The sequence below is a fragment of the Centropristis striata genome, chromosome 16, assembly GCF_030273125.1.
Source record: "Centropristis striata isolate RG_2023a ecotype Rhode Island chromosome 16, C.striata_1.0, whole genome shotgun sequence".
Lineage (NCBI taxonomy): Eukaryota > Metazoa > Chordata > Actinopteri > Perciformes > Serranidae > Centropristis > Centropristis striata.
Window position 1 is genome coordinate 4325917 of NC_081532.1, and position 24324 is coordinate 4350240.

The 24324-nt window shown below is 35.0% G+C and overlaps 1 protein-coding gene across 2 annotated transcripts in view; it reads right to left on the reverse strand.

Annotated features, from left to right (window-relative positions):
* Window positions 1-9669: 9669 nt before the first annotated feature.
* Window positions 9670-24324, reverse strand: part of aqr (aquarius intron-binding spliceosomal factor) — a 110330-nt gene continuing 95675 nt past the window's right edge. Inside the window, exons 34-36 of one of the 2 annotated variants that reach the window (XM_059353471.1) lie at window positions 14896-15070; window positions 12046-12156; window positions 9670-10232 (exon numbers count right to left, since the gene is read on the reverse strand). In XM_059353471.1, coding sequence (XP_059209454.1) covers window positions 9960-10232; window positions 12046-12156; window positions 14896-15070 — 559 coding nt within the window. In that variant the 3' untranslated portion in view covers window positions 9670-9959. Of the gene's footprint in view, window positions 10236-12045; window positions 12157-14895; window positions 15071-24324 lie in introns of both variants that reach the window. The other variant, XM_059353470.1, reaches the window with a different exon arrangement.

The following is a 24324-nucleotide window of genomic DNA, read 5'->3' on the forward strand; positions in this document are numbered from 1 at the left end:
ATTGAAATTATGGTTGTTTCGGCGAGTGAGACCGCCTCATTCTGGGTATTGAGCTGTATAGTCCGGCGGCTTAGGACCAGATTTGAGAAGAAAGGGGACACGTCGGACAAAAGCCCCACATTTTTTCCACATGCTCTCTAGATGGCAGCCATATAAAATCTATGAGAACCAGTATATCTTCTAAGCCACTTAGAAGGTCAATCTTAGTGTCAAAATCTACATTTTCTGGTTGAAGAATAATTTAAAGCTACTGAGAATACCACCAGATGATCAAATAGATATGTTCATTTTGGCCATGTATTTACATAATTATTAGATTCCAAACATTTTCAGCTCAGGATTCTCTGCTGCAGCACTTGAAGCGAGTTGCCTACCAGTCTGGGTGAAAATGAACATTTCTATTTGATCAAATAATCATCTAGTGATATTCTCAACAGCTTTAAATGATTCCTTGACCCAGAAAATGTAGATTTTGACACCAAGATTGACATTCTGAGTGGCTTGGAAGATGTATTGGTTCTCATAGACTTTATATGGGTGCCATCTCGGATCGGCCATCTTGATGAAGTGGCTCCTACCAAAAATTGAAACCTATAGTGATAGAGACCACGTGGAAAAAATGTGGTGCTTTTGTCCAGCGTGTCCCCTTTATTTAGCTCAGCCGCCTGACTAGTAGTGGAAACAGCCTTTATAACTGATGATTTGGGATTTGGGAGGAACTTTCGGATGTAAAACAGTAGCGTGTCAGTCACTACAATAGCATCTGAGAGTGCTCCTGTGAGCGGCGATGATAGGAGATTATCAGATTGAAACGTGCCCTGTTGATGATCTGGATGTACTTGTCAGGATTAGGCTGTGGCCTTGACAAAGCATGATAAGCTGGCAACCTCAAGCAATAACCAGCAGCAGGCGGTCTGCCCGCCGAGGTGGCCAGGCCGCCAGGCCGCCCACTGACTGGTGTTGAAGAGCGACGCTGGCACGTTAGTCAGCCACTAATAGCAGATCAACGGAGATCATGCATAACTTTGGTAATGAGCATTACTTTATCTGTCAACGGTGATAACAAACAGCGGCCAGGAGTATGTTGTGCTGCTATTTTGAGCTTTAAAAGAAGCCTGTTGCATTATCCGTGATGAAAAACTGCTAATTAGCATTCCGTGTAACGTGTGAATCCTCGCTTGCTGATGATTTATGCATATGTAAATATAGTGGCAATTATTTTAGGAGGCTTTTGCTACAGCGAAAAGTTAATTTTTCGAAGAAATGCAACATTCAGGGTTCGTACAGCTAATAAAGAGTCAATTTCAAGCACTTTTCAAACACTTCCAGGGTGAACCAAAGATTTAAAAATTCTCAAAGCCTTTCTCAAAGTCTCATTGCATCAAAAGTGTTACTAAAATGATTAGACCACTCTTGTTTTCCTCAATTTCTACTTCATTTTATTGCCTGGTACAACTAAAGGTACATTTGTTTGGACGAATATCTATCTATAAAGCAAGAAGTGTCTGTGTCTCTTTATATCTCAATGTACATTCATGTATTACCCAATATACACTTTGTATATTAACTCTGTGGAGTCTTGGGCTATTTTGTCCATTTTTGAATCCTTTACATGTCTTTGTAAGTCATTTTGTGTCTTTTTTTTGTCATTTATATCTTTTTTGGTCATTTTGTGTCTGTTGTTGTGTCTTTTTTAGCTATTTGTATCTTTTTTTGGTCATTTTGTGTCTTCTGTGGGGTTTTTTCTTGGTTATTCTGTCTTCTCATTTTGTGTCTTTTTTGGTCATTTTGTGTCTTTTTTAAGTTATGTTGTGTGTTTTTTTGGTCTGCTTTGTTTTTACGTATGGATGTGATGAAGAACCCATGTTTTGGCGCTTTTGGAGACTTTCACACTTTCACACACAACTTAATTTAGCCATAATTGAAAAATCTATTTAATCTTCCCCCTATACGAATACATATTTCCTACGGGCACTGCACTAGTAATTATAACAACAACAATAGCTGATAAGAATTTAATTCAAGAGCTGATATCTAGACATTTTCCATGGTTTTATTGATAATAACCAAAATCATTATCAAGATGTAACTTTAGTTGTACCAGGTATTAAAATGAACAACAAATTGAAGAAAACAAGGGTGGTCTAATCATTTTTCCATGACTGTAAATGCAATTTCTTTTAAAAAAATAAATTTATACCCATAAGCAGTCAATATATATTACCACGTTTATTTTACCAGCTGTTCATATTTTGATTGTGTGCTTTGATTGTGATTATATAATGAAATTATATTAGTGACTGTGAATAAAATATGTTGGAAATCAAGCATTTTTCATATATAACATAACATATCCCAAACCTTGAAAACACAACAGTTAAAATTAAGCCTTTTCAGAACTTTTAACCCTCTGAAGTCCAGGAGATTTTGGTTCAAATTTGTCAACTTCCTATGCATTAATTTCTGTCTCTGTTTAGCATCTTTCAGTCTGTCCTTACATCACATGCATGGCTCCTTTTTCTCCACACAAACTTGGCTATTAGTCAGATTTTTCATTTTATTTTAATTAACAAAGTATAAAGCTGCCAGGAACCCAAAATACAAACAAAAGACACAGGTTTCTATGGAAATGTACCATTTTCTTTTTAACCATTTATACACAAAAAACAGCAAAAGAAACCTGCAAAACAGTCTTGCATGTAAATTAAAAATAGTAATAGTTTTCATTATAGAAAGAAAATTCCCATTTTAAAAATGGTCTAGAAACATAAATGTCACACTGTGAAAGCTCCTATGATTGAACTTTTAACTGGCTTTCTCAGCTTGTCTACATATCATATATAAATAAAGTTATTACTGTAAATAACACGTCTATTTTCAATAGATAGATGGACTAGATAGATGGTTAAGACTTATACAAACCCTGAATATCTGCCCTGAGGCTCAGCCTTGAAGTTGAGATGGTAGAACTGATGGTTTTCTGAGTGTTTATGTGCTGTTTGCTGTCAGACTGAGTCTATAAAGCCGTTGTAGCTTTAAGACACAATAGTCATATGTTTCCTCCCCTCAGGCCGCTACTGTCTCGGCTCTACGTAATGTCTCATTTCCTGTTGTGACACCACAGTCACGTAGGGTTGGGCAATAAATGAAACATTCAACACGAGTGTGTCCCACGGTGGATCCCGTGCTTTTGGGAAACGCCTTCACATTAAGACCTCAATTATTTTAAGGGCAGAATAACATTGTGCAACCAGGAGAACTGGACTCTGACCTCATGTCACAGACTGAAACCTCAAATAAAACATGAGCCCTCTCGGCTTTACTTCCTTTAAAGTCTTCCTCTTGCACCTTGTGTCTCTTACGTTTGAACTTTTGCATCATAAGCCATTTAAAATGACTTAAAAGACAAAATTATGCGTCACAAAATCTCCTTCTGAGATTAGAAAATGATGTTTTTTTAAAAGTCCTGCAGCATAAAATGCATTGGTAACACTTTACAATAACCATCATTTATAAAGTTTAATAGATAGTTTATTAATGTTAAATCATCATTTATAAATGGCAAATGGATAGTTTATTAATGTAAGTTAATAGTTACTTTACCATTAACAAACATTTCAATTCTAATTAATAATGTTCATCAATGGACTTTTTATTAATGGTTTATAGTTGCACTCATAACATTTTAAACACTATTTAAAGCATTTGTTAATGATTTCCAAATGATTTATATAGCTTTAAGAAAATGGTTGTAAAACATCTATAAAGATTAAATATGTAGACCTAACTGTAGTACTTTGTAAATGGTTAATATTTGGTTTATTAACCATCTATAAACATAACTTAGATGGTTATTGTAAAGTGTTACCATTCATTTTTATGTGGCAAATTACAAGTCAGTTTAACCCTCTAGAGTCCATCTATTTATTGAAAAAACACATGTTTTATTAACAGTAATAACTTTATTCATATATGATATGTAGACAAGCTGAGAAAGCCAGTTGAAAGTTCAATCACAGGAGCTTTCACAGTGTGACATTTATCTAGAATGCAGTTAAACTGTTCATGTACATTTGGTCTGAAGCAGAGGCAGAATGTTGAAGTTTTTTTAAAACTGACTTGTAATTTGCCACATAAAAATGCATTTTATGCTGCAAAAATCATTCTCTAATACTAGAAGGAGATTTTATGATGCATAATTTTGGCTTTGTAGTCATTAAAATTGCAGTCTAACAGAAAAGATGACAGAAAAGACACAACATGACAGAAAAAAACTAAATTACTTGAAAAAGAAACAAAATTACCCTAAAGACACAAAATTACTAAAAGGACAGAATTACAAAAAAAGACACACAATTAGTTAAAAAAACACAAAATTACCAAAATAAGACAGAATTATCAAAAAAGACACAAAATTATTAGATTATTATAGATAGATAGATAGATAGATAGATAGATAGATAGATAGATAGATAGATAGATAGATAGATAGATAGATAGATAGATAGATAGATAGATTTGACTTTACTAATCCCACAGCGGGGAAATTTATTTGTTACAGTCGACCACAACAATTGCACACAAAAATCTATCTGCAAAATGTGCAGAAAAGAAATAAAGAAAGCTACAACACGTTCAGGTTGTTCTGGTGTTTTACAGTTTTATAGCAATTAGTGGCTAGCTGTTAGTCTCTGTGACACATCAGCCCATAGAAAGGTTAGAAGTGAGAGTAGCTATTAACCTAATGAATACCTGCCGTGTGAGTATAAAAGACATGTTCACCTTCAGCAGAGACGGCTTGTGGAGGTGGTGAACTCCTGGTTTCCTTCTTTCTTCTATCTTTTCCTTCCAGCCTCCCAGATCTCCTCCAGACTCCCAGAGCAGTAGCCACTTCCCACCAGTTAGCTCTAATTTACTACAACAAGGCACCACAGGCTACTGAATCCTCCAGAGGCCAACTGGGAGAAATCACAAAGTTAGAGAGTGGAAGGCTCAGCAGAGGGAGGATATTACACAATGCAGACATTCATGTGACTGGAGAAGAAGTATGCTGCTGTCATGGGTTTGTGGTGGACTGGTTAGTGATGTGTATGATGCAGCTCAAGGCACATTTATGTGGCTGCAAGGTTATTATGGTTGACGAAAACTAACAAAATAATGTATAAAATAAACAAAATGTACTGCCCGCACAAAATAAGATATGCATGTATACAACAAGGTTATTATAGTTAATGAAAACTTAACGGAATAACAAAAACTAGAACTGAAAAAACATTTTCGTTAATTGAAATAAAAAAAATAAAAAAAGATAACTGTATTTTGTGGTAACAAACCTAAATTTTAAAACTAACAAAACTTATAGTGAAAACAATAGAACAGCAAGATGCAATAAGATAAAATAAGTTCAAATAGAATAAAATAAAATAAACAAATTTAATTACCAAAATCACAGAATTACCACAAAATTATTTAAAAAAGACACAAAATTACTAAAAAGAAACAAAATGACACAAAAAAACTGAAAAAACCCTTAATTACTTAAAAAACATACACAGAATTACCAAAAAAGACACAAAATTACCAAAAAAAGACACAAAATTACCAAAATAAGACACAGAATTACCAAAAAAGGCACAAAATGATTTAAAAAATACACAAAACTACTAAAAAGAATCAAAATGACACTGAAAAAACAGAAAAAAAACCCTAAATTACTTTAAAAAATACACACAATTACCAAAAAAGACACAAAATTATTAAAACAAGACAAAAGATGACACAAAAAAAGACACAAAATGACAGAAAAGACAGAAAAAAATAAAATTACTTAAAAAAGAAACTAAATGACCATAAAAGACACAGAATTACCAAAAAAGACACAAAATTATTAAAATGAGACACAAAATGACCAAAAAAAGACACAAAATCACAAAAAAGACACAAAATTACCAAAAAAAGACACAAAATTACCAAAATAAGACACAAAATCACTAAAAAGAATCAAAATGACACTAAAAAACAGAAAAAAACCCTAAATTACCAAAAAAGACACAAATTATTCAAACAAGACACAAAATGACACAAAATGACAGAAAAAAACCTAAATTACTTAAAAAAGAAACTAAATGACCATAAAAGACAGAATTACCAAGAAAGACACAAAATTACCAATAAAAGTAATTAAAGGGACCTTCAACACACAACACGGTAAAGTGCCATTCATATAAAACTCACATTAAACTTTCATATCAAGGTGAGGGCCACAAAATATCGTCACGAGGGCCACAATTGGCCCGCGGGCCGCGAGTTTGAGACCCCTGACGTAAAGTATTTCATGTGCATGTGATACTGTATATTGGTCTTTGTCTTGTGGGCTTTATGCCAAAACTGTCAGTAATTTGTGCGTGCAGCATCAGCCGACAGGGATTATCTTCCTTATCTAACCTCTGCTTCTAATCCTTCCCCACTACTCCACAACACTCAGGAGAACTTCGACCTGGGCTGCCCTGCTCTCACAGGACGGAAAAAAATAGACATTACAAAGCTCCACACTTGACTGGATGCAGGAAATATGTCTCTCCACATCTATCAACACATGGTTCTCCATCAGGTCTTTAGACTGGCCCGGGCTAGAGCAGCTGTGCAGCTGACCTGTTCCCTCAGCCTGCCTGAGGTATGATGTAACAACAACCAACCTCTGGTGCATGATAATGAATGAATTTCCAGTCTGTGTTTCTGCCTGCAGGGCTGTGGACTGTGCTAACCTCTTCATTTTAACTGGATTTAACCAAGTAAATGGAAATTACTGAGACTTTTGTTGGAACTTTTGAATAGTTGTCACAATTATTAACCCTCTGGAGTCTCCAGAAGCTCCAAATCCAGACTTCTTCACCACATCCAGACTAGAAAACAAAGCAGCGTGGAGCCCTACTGTAAATTTACCTCTAAAGTTCTGGCTGTAAACTCCATGAGGCCAGTTTCAGTTTGATGATGATATATGTCATTTTGTGTCTTTTTTTAATAATTATGTGTCTTTTTAAAAATAATTTGATGTCTTATTCGGTAATTTAGTGTCTTTTTTAGTAATTTTGTGTCTTTTTTAAAAATAATTTTGTGTCTTTTTTTGGTCATTTTGTTTCTTTTTTAAGTAATTTAGTTTTTTTTCTGTCATTTTGTGTCTTTTTTGGGTCATTTTGTGTCTTTTTTGTAATTTTGTGTCTTTTTTTGTAATTATGTAAATTTCTGGCTGTAAACTCCATGAGGCCAGTTTCAGTTTGATGATGATATACCAAGTAAAACTGGAGACAAGCTCTAATATATTTAGTATTAAATGCTAGAACTGGATGTAGCCCTCTTATATGTTATATTTGACACCTTTGTTCACATTTGGAATATTTAAATTTCTTTACTGAGCATGATAGTGTTTTAAAAGTAAAAATAAAAGATTAAAAATCACATTTTATGTTGGACTAAATGACTAAAAAAGACACAAAATGACTGAAAAAAAAAAGACACAAAATGACTGAAAAAAAAAGACACGAAATGACTAAAAAAGGACACAAAATGACTAAAAATAGACACAAAATGACCTAAAATAGACACAAAATGACCAAAAAAGTCACAAATGACTAAAAAAAGACACAAAATGACTAAAAAAATACACAAAATGACTAAAAAAAGACAAAATGACTAAAAAAAGACACAAAATGACCAAAAAAGACACAAAAAGACTAAAAAAAGACACAAAATTACCAAAAAAAGACACAAAAAGACACAAAATTACTAAAAAAAAGACACAAAAAAGACACAAAAAGACTAAAAAAAGACACAAAATGACCAAAAAAAGACACAAAAAGACACAAAATTACTAAAAAAAGACACAAAATGACCAAAAAAGGCAAAAAAAAGACACAAAATGAGAAAAAAAGGACACAAAATGACCAAAAAAGACACAAAAAGACACAAAAAGACCAAAATTGTTACGCTAAACACACAAGACACAAATGAAATAGAATCCCACTAGAATAAAAACCAGAGTTGATGACAGGATCACACACAATCACAAGATCACATTTATGTTGGTTTTTCTTTGGTTCAAAATGTTGATCCAGTAAGTCAGAATAAAAAAATCAATTATTATCAGATCACATTGGTGAGTTTGTGCTGAAAAAATCATACCAACATGGCATTTAAAGATGTTTTAAATGGTGTATACAGGCAGGATGAAAAGGATTCAGAAATGGACAAAACAGCCCAAAAAGACTCCGTAGAGTTAATCTAAAGAGATCAGATATGTGTAAAACCTCAACGTAACACTGATCCTACTGATATGATCTATTCTCCGAAACACAAAGTTATGAATGGCAGAGGATTTAAGGCTGCTGGTTGAGTGACTATGTACATCCAGAGGGTGAGATGAAATCCCCCAGCATGCACACTGGCCCTTGGGTGAAGCCACTGACCTACAAATGCAGCTTAGTCGCAGCTTGTGTAGCCGGTATAGGCTGAGCCAATCAGATTTGAGTTGTGCTTAAAGCAGAGTAGGGAACCAGATGAATGGATGGAAGTATCATGATAGAGAGATTTTAACAAGGCTTAAACATGTTGACTATAGGCTGCATCTGAGTGTTCGTGTGACAGTGATATAGATTAGAACCTCTTTAAGAGTATTAGAAGAGATGCTGGGTGCACACAGAGGTTACAATAGTTTGGGATTTTTCATTAGTTTTGGTTTAAATTTTTTTTTTTTTCAAATTCAGTCAGTTTTAATTCGTATTTAGACCATGGGTCTCAAACTTGCGGCCCGCGTGACGATATTTTGTGGCCCCCACCTTGATATGAAAGTTTAATGTGTTTTATATGAATGGCACTTTACCGTGTTGTGTGTGGAAGGTTTAATTACTTTTTTTTGGGTAATTTTGTGTCTTTTTTAAATAATTTTGTCTTTTTTAATATTTTTATGTCTTTTTTGGTCATTTTGTGCCTTTTTTTAGTAATTTTGTGTCTTTTTTTAGTCATTTTGTGTCTTTTTTAATGATTGTGTGTCTTTTTAAAATAATTGTGTGCCTTTTTTAATCATTTTGTCTCTTTTTTGGTAATTTTGTGTCTTTTGTAAATAATTTTGTCTTTTTTGGTAACTCTGTCATTTTGTTTCTATTTTAAGTAATTCAGTTTTTTTTCTGTCATTTTGTGTCTTTTTTTTAAATTGTTTTTAGTAATTTTGTGTATTTTTGGGGGAATTTTGTGACTTTTTCAAGTAATTTTGTGTCTTTTTAAAAAATAATAATTTTGTGTCTTTTTTTGGTCATTTTGATTCTGCCTCCAGCGGCTCCCAGGTACTTTGAGTTTGAGACCCCTGATCTAGAGTGAGTTTGCTAGTTTTAATTAGTTTTTATTTTTTGGAAAATGCTTAGTTTTACTTTAGTTTTTATTAGTTTTAGGTTTTTTGTAATGGGGTATTTGTTGTGTGGGAGATTCAAAAAATCACAATAAATGTAGATGAAATAGATTTCATATCAACCAAAAAGGTTTACGTATGAAAAAAGTTGACGAAGATGAAAATAAAGGACTTTTTCACTATAATTTTAGTTAGTTTTGTAACCAGCTGCAGCTAATGGGGATCCAAATAAAACAATAAAAACAGAATACAGTACTTTCAGTTAGTTATCGTTTTTTTAAAAAACTCTTTATTTTTATTTCAGTTAACGAAAATGTCATAAAACACGTCAGACAATGAAAGATTTACATTTTTCTTTTTAATAAAAAAGTACACATGGTAGCAAAATTTTCTGTTCTTGGGGGGAAAAAATGAATGAAAAATGATCACCAGGAGGTCCTTTTCTGTAGAAAACAAATCCAGAATCTCTGACTTCTTCTAATCTTTTCTTATGGGACCTTCCACGTGGTCCCCTTAATAACCGAGGCCCTGAATTAGCCAGTAGTCCCCATATGTCGCTGCTCTACTGCTTCTGCTCCTCTTCTCCACTGTCCTCCCCGTCGCTGTCGCTGTCTCTGCCAGGATGCTCTGGCATCATCTTAGCGTGGCCCGCTGCATCTTCCTTCTCTTCCTTCTCGCTGGCGTCCTCAGAGGTTGGCTCGGAGCTCGCCTCTCCTTCTGGGGTCTCCTGCTCCATGGGGGTTTCTTCCTGTGGTTCCCCAGAGCTCTCTGGCTCTTTCTCCACCGCCGCGTCCGCCTTGGATTGTTGTGGAGGCAGAGCCAGTTTCTGCTGCTGCTGCTAACAAGTCAGGAGAAAGGAAGTTATTCAGAATCAGCATATAATGAAAACATGCTGTAGAAATCCTAGTAGAGTATGATAGGCCATAAAAACCTGATAAAAACATAGTATGATGGGCCATAAAAACCTGATAAAACATAGTATGATAGGCCATAAAAACCTGATAAAAATATAGTATGATAGGCCATAAAAACCTGATAAAAAACATAGTATGATAGGCCATAAAAACCTGATAAAAACATAGTATGATAGGCCATAAAAACCTGATAAAAATATAGTATGATAGGCCATAAAAACCTGATAAAAAACATAGATAAACATATAAAAAATTTCGCCATGTGTGATTTATATTTAAAGTTTCATGAGTTTTGGGGTATGTTCAGGCAGTGAAAAATACGATCATTTGGGACCAAGAAAAATATTTGAAAAAATAAATAATCATTCGAAATACAATAGGGACCTCGCAGGTCGTTGTCTGCTCGGGCCATAAAAAGTATGTTTGAGTAGTCAGAATGCTTTAAAAAATAATAATTTTAATACAGGTGCATCTCAATAAATTAAGATATCATAGAAAAGTTTATTTATGTCAGTAATTAAATTCAAAAAGTGGAAATAAAACACATCTAATAGATCCATTACACACAGAATGAAACATTCAATGTCTTAATTTATTTAATTTCTTCTAATTATTCTGATTATGGCTTACATTTTAATGGAGACCTAAAATTCAGTGTCTCAAAATTTTTTGAATATTACAAAAGATCATTTTTAACTAGGAGGAGTTTGGAAAAAGTTTGTGACATTTTGTAAATTTGCTGGGAAAAAACAAACTCTAGGTGAAAATGGGCGTGGCTGTAAGGTTTTTGAATGTGCAATAAAGTATGTGGGAGTTATTAGCGGAAACGCACTTTCCTTTATTATAGCGCCACCTAGTGGTGAAAATGAACTACTGGAAATGGACTTTTCATCATATTCTAATAATTTATTGAGATGCACTTGTAAACAACTTTCATCCTCTTTAGTATATATGTGAAGTTTAACCATCAGCACTGAAACCTCCAGTAACTTCTACTTTTCAACGACATCTCAATACTGATGTGTATAAGAGAGGGATAAAGTTACCCAGAAATATCAAAAGGAGAGCAGAAATCCTGATAATTTGTGATAAAGTGTGGGTTTAAGTCAATTGTTGAGCAAAAAATGCCAAACATTTTTCAGTTCAAGCTTCCCAAATACGATAATATGCTGATGATCCTCTGTTTTACGTCTTTATAAACTGGATTTGTTGGAGTTCAGGATTGTTGATCAGACAAAATGACATTTAATTAAAATGTCCCCTTGGGCTTTTTTAATATTGTAATGGCATATTTAATGATTAATTGGGGGAAATAAATGTACAGACTTCTTCTCCTGACTCCAAAGGCTTCAAGGAGGTGGCAGGTGTTCCCAACCCTTAATAACATGGGTCATGAGTGTTTGTAATGCCATTATTAACACTTATATAAGCTTATAAACACACAATAATGTTAATAAGCATCTTGTAAGGACTTACAAGGGCCTTATTACTTGTTAATTAATGGTTATTACAAGGACCTTAATATAAAGCGTTACCAAAATATTGTAGCAATTATTATTAATTATTTTTAGTATGTAAATGTTGTCCTCTGAATAGTATGTGCATCTATATGACTCAATACTTGGTTGGGGCTGTTTTACTTGAACTACTGGAAATGGAATTCTCCATCATATTCTATTTTATTTATATGCACCTGTATGTCTTTCACACTCTTCATTACTGTATATATTTTACCTGTCTGTACTTCTGGGAGGTCTGGATCATGTGCATGTACATGTTATACACCAGGTTGGTCATCTCTGGCATGTTCTTGATGATTTGGTCTGGCTGTCCAGAAGCATCTCTCTGAGGGAGGGAAAGACAAAATATTAGTAAAAGAAAGCTTGTTTTGAATCCAGGGTGTGAAAGGAATGCTAATGATGAAGTGTAGCTGTCTTGTTAGCGCTCGTTCTTCCAGGCTCCACATGGTAAACTATTGATCTCATGCAAATGTGCAGAGAAATTACAATCCACCTGCCCGCTACCTGCTTGTTTGAAAGCTAATTTCTCACTCGCTGCCTCCAGCGATCACTGCTCACGTACTATATAAAAAAAAAAAAGCAGTCAGGGAGGCAGAGTTTGTAATTTGACTGTATTAGTATGCAGACAGAGTCCTGCAGCCTAAACTGAGGGTTGAGGCGAGCAGAATATTTAATCTGCCGGGCTGTTACCTCCTAAATACAGGGGTGATGCTCAGAGAGGCCCTTTGGGCATCACTCACAGCCTCAGCACTGTAAAACCTAACTGGGCGGGTTTTATTACAGTAAAAACATCAAGGCGTTAGTGTTTCTCCCAGTGATCGAGTGTGATTGGACATTAAGCTTTACCGTCTGTCCGATGCATCCGATACTGCTGTAAATATGTATGGAACCAAATGCGGCATTAACCCATTTAGGCCTAAAACGCCTGTAAAACCTCTGGGCGATTTTAAAATAACCCCCTAAAACCTGAAGTTTTTCTGGAAATTCAACAGAAGTGTCAACTCTTCCTACTAAATAATAGATTTTTCAGCCTCTGTAGCAGATAGAAATGAAATTCAAAAAGTATTTGAGAGCTTATAGCTCTTATATCTGAGCTCCCTCCGCTATAGTCGTTTTCCACCATGTTTTCAGTTCTGGAAAAGTCCCATGATGCATTGCGACACTCCCACATGTATTCTCATTTTGTGTCTTTTTTTGTCATTCTGTCTTTTTTTTGTCATTTTGTGGCTTTTTGTCGTCATTTTGCGTCTTTTTTTGGGTCATTTTGTGTCTTTTTTTGGTCATTTTGTGTCTTTTTTAGTCATTTTGTGTCTTTTTTTTGTTCGTTTTTCGTCATTTTGTGTCTTTTTTTGGTAGTTTTTCGTCATTTTGTCTTTTTTTCGTCATTTTGTGTCTTCTTTGGTCATTTTGTGTCCTTTTTTGTCTTTTTTTAGTCATTTTGTGTCTTTTTCTGGTCATTTTGTGTCTTTTTTTAATCATTTTGTGTCTTTGTGTGTCTTTTTTTGGTCATTTTGTGTCTTTGTGTGTCTTTTTTTGGTCATTTTGTGTCTTTTTCTGGTCATTTTGTGTCTTTTTTTTAATCACTTTGTGTCTTTTTTTTGGTCATTTTAGTTCTGGAAAAGTCCCATGTTGCATTGCGACACTCCCACATGTATTTTGATGCATTTCATTGGCCAAGAGACCGAAAACAGATGGAAAAAACTACAAATACTACAAAACGACGTATCCGATTTCCCGACTTTAATGGTAGAATAACACAACAGCGCCCCCTGCTTTAATGGTAGAAATATGGTAATGCTTTCCCGCCTTAAATGGGTTAATCAACAGTGTCCCACCTTGGTTTTTTTTTTTATAACTGCTTCTGCATCAGCCAGTGAAAGTTGTGGTTGTGAGACAAGAATCCGACTTTTAATCTGCATCTGCGTGTAAGCAGCAGGGGTTTACTGACTCCAGATAGACGGGATAAGCAGGGGCCGCATGTGTGTGCCCAAAAGAGCTGTCCCCCAAGGGGCCGAACACTCTAGAGTCACAGGAAGTGTCAGAGGCTACGGGGTATTTTAGACGCCCCTGTTGCCACACACGCCAGTCAGCGAGACGCAGTGACCAGACAACAGTCGTCTGATGCTGCCCTGGCGGGATTTAGGAGAGCGGTTTCGCCTTCTGACCTTCGGGGGTTAATTATAGCCAGGCCCGTGTTCCCCACGCTTGCATATGGCCCCTGCAGAATGCTGTTAACGGGCCGGGGCCTGCGGGTAAAGCTGCAATAAGACTTGGGACCAGAGAGGTCCAAAGACAAAGAAGATGCCATTCAGAATATAGAGGCAGGATTAGAGTCTGGGGGCTGTTCACTGCAAAATAGGTGTGTCTAAAAAACAAGATACAAACACTAAATCTGAGGGAAGTTATCATTTTGTGTCTTTTTTTTTGTCATTTTGTGTCTTTTTTTCGCCAGTTTGAGTCTTTTTTGGTAATTTTGTGTCCTTTTTTGTCTTTTTTAGTCTTTTTGTTGGTCATTTTGTGTCTTTGTTAGTCATTTTCTCATTTTCTCATTCTCATTTCGTGGCTTTTTTTCGTAATTTTGTGTCTTTTTTTGGTCATTTTTTCGTAATTTTGTGTCTTTTTTTCTTAATTTTGTCTTTTTTTCGTCACATTGTGTCTTTTTTTCGTCACTTTGTGTCTTTTTTTGTCACTTTGTGTCTTTTTTTTGTCACTTTGTGTCTTTTTTGGTCATTTTGTCCTTTTTTGTAATTTTGTGTCTTTTTTTCGTCACTTTGTGTCTTTTTTTCGTCACTTTGTGTCTTTTTTGGTCATTTTGTGTCCTTTTTTGTCATTTTGTGTCCTTTTTTGTCTTTTTTAATCAGTGTGTCAGTGCAACAGTTGTATGGAAATGGCTGCTGATGTAGAACATGTGGAAAATAATCTAGGTTGTCATTGCCAATAATAAAGCTTGAGTGGTTAATTATCAGCCAAATTTATTGGAGTAGAAGATGAAATGTGCTTTAAGAAACTGGTGCGTGCATGCATGCATGTGCATGTGTGTGTGTGTGTGTGTGTGTATACATACGGGCTGTTCCTGGCTGTAGTACTCGTGCGGTCTGATGTGCAGCTGCAGGGGTCTGGCAGTGAGCTGGTTGAAGACAGGAGTCAGCTCGAAGCAGTTCTGGAACAACGACACCCTGGCGAAGATGTAGAGCCCCAGTCTGGCTCTGGACATGGCTACGACCAGACGCCTCACATCCCTGTGGAGCCACAGATGGAAAAAAAAGGTTGAAAATTGGTTTAGACATCAGGAGAGAATAACAAAAGAAAAAAAATCAAAGAGAAGTGTGAGGAAAGTGTGAAATTGTAAGAAGAAATTCAACAGAAGTGTCAACGCTTCCTACTAAAATATCGATTTTTCAGCCTCTGTAGCAGATAGAAATGAAATTCAAAAAGTATTTGAGAGCTTATAGCTGTTACATCTGAGCTCCCTCCGCTATAGTCGTCTTCACCATGATTTCAGTTCTGGAAAAGTCCCATGGTGCATTGCGACATTCCCACATGTATTCTCATTTTGTGTCTTTTTTGGTGATTTTGTGTCTTTTTTTGGTCATCTTGTGTAATTTTCTGTCTTTTTTTTTGTCATTTTGTGTCTTTTTTTCTTGTCATTTTGTCTTTTTTGGTCATTTTGTGTCTTTTTTGGTCTTATTTTGTGTCATTTATTGTCTTTTTTTGGTCATTTTGTGTCTTTTTTGGTCTTATTTTGTGTCATTTTGTGTCTTTTTTTAGTCATTTTGTGTCTTTTTTTGGTCATTTTGTGTCTTTTTTTGGTCATTTTGTGTCTTTTTTTGGTCATTTTGTGTCTTTCTTTGGTGATGATTTCAAAGTTCTGGAAAAGTCCCATATTGCATTGCGACACTCCCACATGTAGACTCATTTTGTCTTTTTTAGTCATTTTGTGTCTTTTTTTGGTCATTTTGTGTCTTTTTTTTGCTAATTTATTAGTCATTTTGTGTCTTTTTTTTGGTCATTTTATGTCTTTTTTAAGTCATTTTGTGTCTTTTTTTTGGTCATTTAGTGTCTTTTTTTGTCATTTTGTGTCTTTTTTTGGTCATTTTGTGTCTTTTTTTAGTGTCTTTTGTAGGAAAGTCTGAAATTGTAAGAAGAGAAAATCGTGTAGGGGCAAAAACAAAAATTGGAAGTAAAGGAAAGCAAAGTGTGAGGATCAAGTAAAGATTGTGAAGGAAGTGGAAAAAAGCAATGTGGAGTAGGAGGAGAGGGGTTTAGTGAAGGATAAGCAGCAATAGGTGAGGGGGACAAATATAGAAGCTAAGAGAGAAATAATGAAACTGAAAGGCAGAGGGCGGGGATAAACAGACAGACAAAAAGAGGGAGAGGTGGGAGAGGACAAGACGGGGCAGATAGGTGACTTTTTCTTGCCATCTAGTAGAATTAAGAGATTAGATTAGACAGAGGAGTGATTTCCCAGAGAATGGAGGAATCCTGCTGTAGAGGCCAAAGAGGCTGTTTACCAGCCTGATTTTAGAGGGAGCCCACTGAAAGCCTGTATAACAGAGTTAAACAGATAAAGTAACCATGCTTAAACCTGCATCTGATGTGAAACGCCTAATTTAAGACAGAATATGAAAAAAAGCATTTATTTTACGCATCCACATAGGGCGATGGGTCTCAAACTCACGGCCCGCGGGCCAATTGCGGCCCTCGTGATGATATTTTGTGGCCCCCACCTTGATATGAAAGTTTAATGTGAGTTTTATATGAATGGCACTTTACCGTGTTGTGTGTGGAAGGTCCCTTTTTTGCGCAAGCTGGAGTTTTGTTTCACTTGTTTCCATGATGACGTTAGCATAAAGAAAGGCAGCTGCTACGGGACCGTTTCTTATCTGCCGTGTTGTTGTTACCGCAAGAAGTGGAAATGTTATGTAATGTAATTTAGTGTCTTTTTTTTAGTAATTTAGTGTCTTTTTTAGTAATTTAGTGTCTTTTTTAGTAATTTTGTGTATTTTTGGGGGGTAATTTTGTGTCTTTTTTTGGTCATTTTGTGTCTGTTTTTTTTTTTAAAGTAATTTTGTGTTTTGTGTCTTTTTTGAAGTAATTTTGTGTTTTTTCAGTAATTTTGTGTCTTTTTTTGGTCATTTTGTGTCTTTTTTTTTGTTATTTTGTGTTTTGTGTCTTTTTTCGGTCATTTTGTAACTTTTTTTGGTCATTTTGATACTGCCTCCGGGGGCCCCAGGCAATTCGAGTTTGAGGCCCCTGAATTAGACCATACCGCACATATCGATATAGTTAAAAAAGAAAACCTCTCTCTTTCTACAGTCATGGAGAAAATGACTAGACCACCCTTGTTTTCTCTAATTTCTTCTTCATTTTAATACCTGGTACAACTAAAGGTGCATTTATAGATCTATCCATCTATCTATTCAGCCTAAATATATCAGGATATGAGTTTTGGTCCATATCGCCCAGCTCTACATCCACATATTCTACTCTATCATAATTAAAGTTGTATACATTACATAACTTCTGAACGCCACAGAAATGCACTGTTTCATAAAGCGAACCAATAAAAAAAGCTTCAAGCTGTATATGGATGAAATAAATCTTCTTAATCTTTTTTTGAGGTGTTTGAATGTGTAACCTAATGGAGCTGTGCAAAAATATGACCAGCTGGCCTATAAATCTCTGCCACAAAAGCATACAGGCTTATAGAAATCTACAGAGCACGCAAGGCGGCAGAGCATATGAGGGGGAAGAAACGTTTCGCCTGCTCAAGCTGCTGGAGTGAAGCTGAAATGAAAAAACAAGTCTTTGATTTAATGTGCAACAATTTGGCACATAGCCACGTTTGTATGCACACTTACCAACACATACATACATACATACTGTATGTTGAAATGCAGCCAAAAAATATGGAATATGTCCACCTGAGCACTTCATGAGATTAGGAGGATTAATCCTTTGCAATATGCATGATGAGTTCTATGAATATGTAGAAGGGGAGAAAAAAAAAAAGGCTTATAGAAACCGTTGTGCAGGATTTATGAGTGAGTTAACGTGCAGCTGGTAGGTTTGTGCAAAAATGACAAATTTTAAGCATGGTAGATAGAAAATGCAACTCCAAAGCGGGAACATTTCCTCAGAGACAAACTGCAAGAGCCTGCAGCCAATCAGCACACAGCTCGAAAAAGAGTCTTTTTTTGGTGATGATTTCAAAGTTCTGGAAAAGTCCCATGTTGCATTGCGACACTCCACATGTATTCTCATTTTGGGTCTTTTTGAGTCATTTTGTGTCTTTTTTTAGTCATTTTGTGTCTTTTTTTGGTCATTTTGTATCTTTTTTTGTCATTTTGGGTTTTTTTTTTTTTTAGATTATTTTTTTGGGCATTTTACATGCTTTATTGAAAGCGAGAGACAGATAGAAAGGGGGTGACAGAGGGGAGGACAAAAGGGAGCAAAACGGAGCAAAAGGGAGCTCAGGCCGGATTCGAACCCGGCTCCACCGCAGCGAGGACTGTAGCCTCTATACATGGGGCGCCTGTGTAACCCATTACGCTACGGACCACCCTTTTGGGTCTTTTTATAGTCATTTTGTGTCTTTTTTTGGTCATTTTGTGTCTTTTTTTAGTCATTTTGTGTCTTTTTTTGGTCATTTTGTATCTTTTTTTGTCATTTTGTGTCTTTTTATAGTCATTTTGTGTCTTTTTTTGGTCATTTTGTGTCTTTTTTAAGCATTTTGTGTCTTTTTTTAGTAATTTTGTGTCTTTTTTGGTCATTTTGTGTCTTTTTTTGGTCATTTTGTGTCTTTTTTTAGTCATTTTGTGTCTTTTTTTAGTCATTTTGTGTCTTTTTTTGGTCATTTTGTGTCTTTTTTTTAATCATTTTGTGTCTTTTTTAATCATTTTGTGTCTTTTTAGGTCATTTTGTGTCTTTTTTGGTCATTTTGTGTCTTTTTCTAGTCATTTTGTGTCTTTTTTTGGTTATTTAGTGTCTTTTTTTGGTCATTTTGTGTAAAAAAAAAAAGGCTTATAGAAACCGTGTGCAGGATTTATGAGTGAGTTAACGTGCAGCTGGTAGGTTTTGTGCAAAAATGACTGTAAATTTTAAGCATGGTAGAAAATGCAACTTGAAAGCGACAACATTTCCACAGAGACAAACTACAAGAGCCTGCAGCCAATCAGCACACAGCTCGAAAAAGAGATGGACCAATGGTGAAGCTAATAGCCCGTGGACATGGCACTACGAGAGACGCCCACCTGTGCTTTGCTGTGACATGGCGGGGCAAAGTGGACAGATACCGTTCGCGTGTGTGTGTGTTCTCACGTGTGTGTGTGTGTGTGTGTGTGTGTGTGTGTGTGTGTGTGTGTGTGTGTGTGTGTGTCTGTGTGTGTGTGTGTGCATGTCGGAGCAGATCTGGATCTGTGCTTCCCTGTCAGAGTGTGCTCCAACATGTGAGCGTGCCTGTGTGTATCAGCAGGAATGCTTCTCCTGTCAGAGCGGGGGTCAGCTTGTCATATGGTCAGCTGCGTCCCCCGTGGTTGTCACGGCAGCAGATTGCCATGAGGACAGATGCGGGAAGAGTACAGGAGGAAAAAGATTGTGAGGTGGGAGTCGTGGGCACACCGCCGTGATAACAGCACAAGAATTTCCCATGAATCACTGCTGTTTTAACCATTCAGAAGTGTCAGGGACACAGAGATATGAATGAATATCAGGTCAAAGCAGAGTAAGAACAGAATTAACAGCAGATTTTCTGTTATTATAACTGCTCCGATAGTAGTCCTTTAAAGGGCACGCATTGAATGACTCTTTTTTTTTTTTTTTTTTTTACTTTTGTGACTTTTCCAACATTTTCATGTTGTAATTCAAGGCCGATACAGTTATTATAATTTGATTTTTGTCATTCTATTTGGTCAGATTTTTCAAAATTGTGTTTTCATGTAGTTCATCACTCATAATAAGAAGCTGATTGAAAAACTAGGTTCGGGTCCCTTAAATTTAACGTCCTTGATAGAAGTTTGAATCCGGGAGAATAGAAAATAGTATTACATATAGTTCTTTTTTTTCTTCTTTTTTTTATATATAAATGCTGCCCTTACTAGGGTTTGTCATATTTACTTCTTTTGTAATGTTCGTTATTCTTTTCTCATATAAATATAAATATTTCTGGCCATATGATGCTCTAATATGTTTCAGCAGGCTATAATTGACCCATTTTAAGAATTTTTAGACAGATAAAAATTTGACAAAAATAGACATACTACAGTATGAGTTTATTTCAGAGTCCTGGGATTCGAACCTGCGACTCCTGAGGTATCAAGCTGATTTCCTAACCTCTAGGCCAGCTATTCTCAACCTTGGGGTCGTGACATGATTTCTGGGGGTCGCCAAATCATTTTGGAAGTCAGCTCTGTCTCAACTGTGTTGAAGTGTTCATGTGTTACTGTGTTTTAGTCTTTTTGGTCATTTAATGTCTTTTTTGGTCATTTTGTTTCGTTTTTTGGTCATTTTGTGTCTTTTTTTGATCATTTTGTGTTTTTTTTTTGATCATTTTGTGTCTTTTTTTGTCGTTCTGTGTCTTTTTTGGTCATTCTGTGTCTTTTTTGGTCATTCTGTGTCTTTTTTTGTCATTTTGTGTCTTTTTTGGTCATTTTGTTTCGTTTATTGGTCATTTTGTGTCTTTTTTTGGTCATTTTGTGTCTTTTTTAGGTCATTTTGCGTCTTTTTTTGTCATTCTGTGTCTTTTTTGGTCATTTTGTGTCTTTTTTTTGGTCATTTTGTTTCATTTTTTGGTCATTTTGTTTCGTTTTTTGGTCATTTTGTTTCGTTTTTTGGTCATTTTGTGTCTTTTTTGGTCATTTTGTTTCCTTTTTTTGGTCATTTTGTGTCATTTTTGGTCATTTTGAATTGCATGTTAAATTGGGAGTCGCGACTCAAAAAGGTTGAGAACTACTGCTCTAGGCCACAGACCACCGATATATAATTGTATTTTTCAGCTACTTTCAGACAAACTATGCCACCATTGGGCTATTTTATTTCAGAGGCTATTTTTATTTAAGATTTTGTTGTTTAAATGTGCACTTTATGGAGCTTTGATTTTTTTAAAAAGTTACTCCTGTTGTTATACAGTATTTATGTCCACTTAAATAAACGGTTTCAATAAAACTACTATGCAGGAAGAGTACAGGAGGAAGACTGTGAGGTGGGCACAAGAATTTCCCATGAATCATTGCTGTTTTAACTATTCAGAAGTGTCAGGGACACTGAGATATGAATAAATATCAGGTCAAAGCAGAGTAAAAATGGAATTAACAGCAGATTTTCTGTTATTATTACTGCTTCGTTATTAAATGGGAGGTAAGCTGCACAAAATCTGATAAAGTGCCACAAAAGACACCTCTTGAATTATGTTGGTTTGGGCTGAAGACAAGTTTGAAAAGGAAAAAGAAAACAGGGTTGTAGAGTTACAAAGATGAGAGCTTAGTGTTAATTTTATATCTTTTTTTTCTAACTTCATTTGATAACTATCATCTTGCATTAAACAGGGTTCGTACACTTTTTCAGTGGTCAAATTCAAGCATTTTTCAAGGACTTTCTAGATAAATTTCCAAGCTTTTCCAGTATCTTACACCTGTTGAAAATTGCATGTTTTAGATGAGTTCTTACATACTAAAAGGGGGAGATTTCACTGAATCATACCAACAGAGATGGTGTTACACTTTTAGGAGGAACGGTCTTCATTTCAGATAGGCTACTCATTATTTTTACATTGAACATGTGATTATCTATAGTCTATAGATGGATATAGTCAGATTGAAAGAGAAATACAGTAAGAATGTCAAGCATTTACCAGCACTCGTAGCACCCCTCCTTGATATGAAAGTTTAATGTGAGTTTTATATGAATGACACTTTACCATGTTGTGTGTGGAAGGTCCATTTAATTACTTTTTTGGTAGTTTTGTGTCTTTTTTAAATAATCGTGTGTCTTTTTATATATGTATATATATATATATAATATATATATCAACAATTTCTGTCTTTTTTAATAATTTAGTGGTTTTTTTTGTAATTTAGTGTCTTTTTTAAACAATTTAGTGTCTTTTTTAGTAATTTAGTGTAATTTTTTTAATTTTTTGTAAATCTTTTTTTGTGTCATTTTGTTTGTGTATTTTTTTCAAATAAATTTGTGTCTTTTTTGGTCATTTTGTGTCTTTTTTGTGTCATTTTGTGTGTGTTTTTTTTTTTAATAAATGTGTGTCTTTTTTGGTAATTCTGTGCCTTTTCGGTCATTTTGATTCTTTTTTAAGTAAATTATTTTTTTCTGTCATTTTGTGTCTTTTTTGGATCATTTTGTGTCTTTTTAAAATAATTTTGTGTCTTCTTTGGTAATTCTGTTTATTTTTTTTTTGTCATTTTGTGTCTTTTTTGTCATTTTGTGTCTTTTTCAAAGTGATTTAGGTTTTTTTCAGTAATCTTGTGTCTTTTTTTTGTAATTTTGTGTCTTTTTTGGATCATTTTGTGTCTTTTTAAAATAATTTTGTGTCTTCTTTGGTAATTCTGTTTATTTTTTTTTTGTCATTTTGTGTCTTTTTTGTCATTTTGTGTCTTTTTAAAAGTGATTTAGGTTTTTTTCAGTAATCTTGTGTCTTTTTTTTGTAATTTTGTGTCTTTTTTGGTCATTTTGATACTGCCTCCAGCGGCCCCCAGGTAATTTGAGTTTGAGACCCCTGATCTATAGTCTATAGATGGATATAGTCAGATTGCAAGAGAAATACAGTAAGAATTTCAAGCATTTACAAGCAATTTATCCAAAATCGAAGCACTTTTCAAACGTTAAAAACACAACATTTAAATTCAAGCATTTCCAAGGATTTCAACCCGTATGAACCCTGATTAAATATAAGAACACTTGACATGATTAGCTCTGAGAAAAACCACACAAACAGTCAATTGTTTGTTTTTAAATCTGGTTATAAAAAGGAATCGACTGCAGGTTGTTTGAGTGGAAAAGTGAAGGTTTTTTCTGTTCAATACCTTGAAAGAACTAATCAAACAAGCACACAACTCATCACATTTTGATTCAAATATTTCAATGTGAATTCATCAAAGCTGTTCCAACTTGTACAGAAAATTATATTTTCATGTAGCTCATCACTCATAATGAGAAGCTGATTGAAAAACGAGGTTCAGGTCCCTTAAATTTAACGTCCTTGATAGAAGTTTTTTAATCCAGGGGAATAGAAAATAGTACTTTTGTAAAGCCATTCACTGCCTGATGATAAGAACTTGTACTACATTGTTACAGGGACAACCTTTGACAACCTTCCCACTTAGTGTGGGCTGAGAGTGTATAAGGCGGGGAGCAATATCCAGTGTAAGACAAGTTTAATGTGAGTTTTATATGAATGCCACTTTACTGTGTTGTGTGTGGAAGGTCCCTTTAATTACTTTTTTGGTAATTTTGTGTCTTGTTTTGGTAATTTTGTGTCTTTTTTAAAATAATTTTGTGTCTTTTTTAAATAATCGTGTGTCGTTTTTAATAATTTTGTGTCTTTTTTAAAATTATTTCTGTCTTTTTTTAATAATTTTGTGTCTTTTTTGGTGATTTTGTGTCTTTTTTAAATAATTTAATGTCTTTTTTAGTAATTTAGTGTCATTTTTTTGGTCATTTTGTGTCTTTTTTGTGTCATTTTGTGTCTTTTTTTTTAATTTAACGTCCTTGATAGAAGTTTTTTAATCCAGGAGAATAGAAAATAGTACTTTTGTAAAGCCATTCACTGCCTGATGATAAGAACTTGTACTACATTGTTACAGGGACAACCTTTGACAACCTTCCCACTTAGTGTGGGCTGAGAGTGTATAAGGCGGGGAGCAATATCCAGTGTAAGACAAGATCAAATGAAAGATAGTGAGAGGAGAGCAGGCGCTGCCAGCAAGATAAACTACCACTTTCTGTGGCCCGCTGCACTTCTCCTTCCAGCTACATCAATTCACTGCTTTATCTGTAAGACGAGCAAAGAAATAAAGAGAGTTTTCTAGTGTTTTCTCTGCTGGCTAAGAATGACAAGGCTCCACTGTAGCCGAGGCGAGTATTTAGTTACAAAAGGAATAGCTTATTATTCATACTGGGGCTCCAATTTGCAGACTGTCCAATGTGATGGCGGGTGAATGTACTGGAAGTACATACAAGCTGTGATGAAGCTGTGAGCGGGGCAATTATATAGTAGGGTGATACTCATGAACATGGTGCAGCTCATAGCAAAAATCCAAGAGCATTGAATACATCTTTTTTTTACCCTTTATAACATATACAATCTAAAGTCAATGTTTAATATGAATTTATAATGTATTTAAAACATTTTAAGGTATTTTCTGACATTTTTAGAGACACTGTGAGCTAAATTCATTACTGTAACACATTATTAAATAGAGATAAAAAACAACATTTTTTTTTTCTTCTTCTTTGGCAAGCACTTAAATATGCTCAAGGGTAG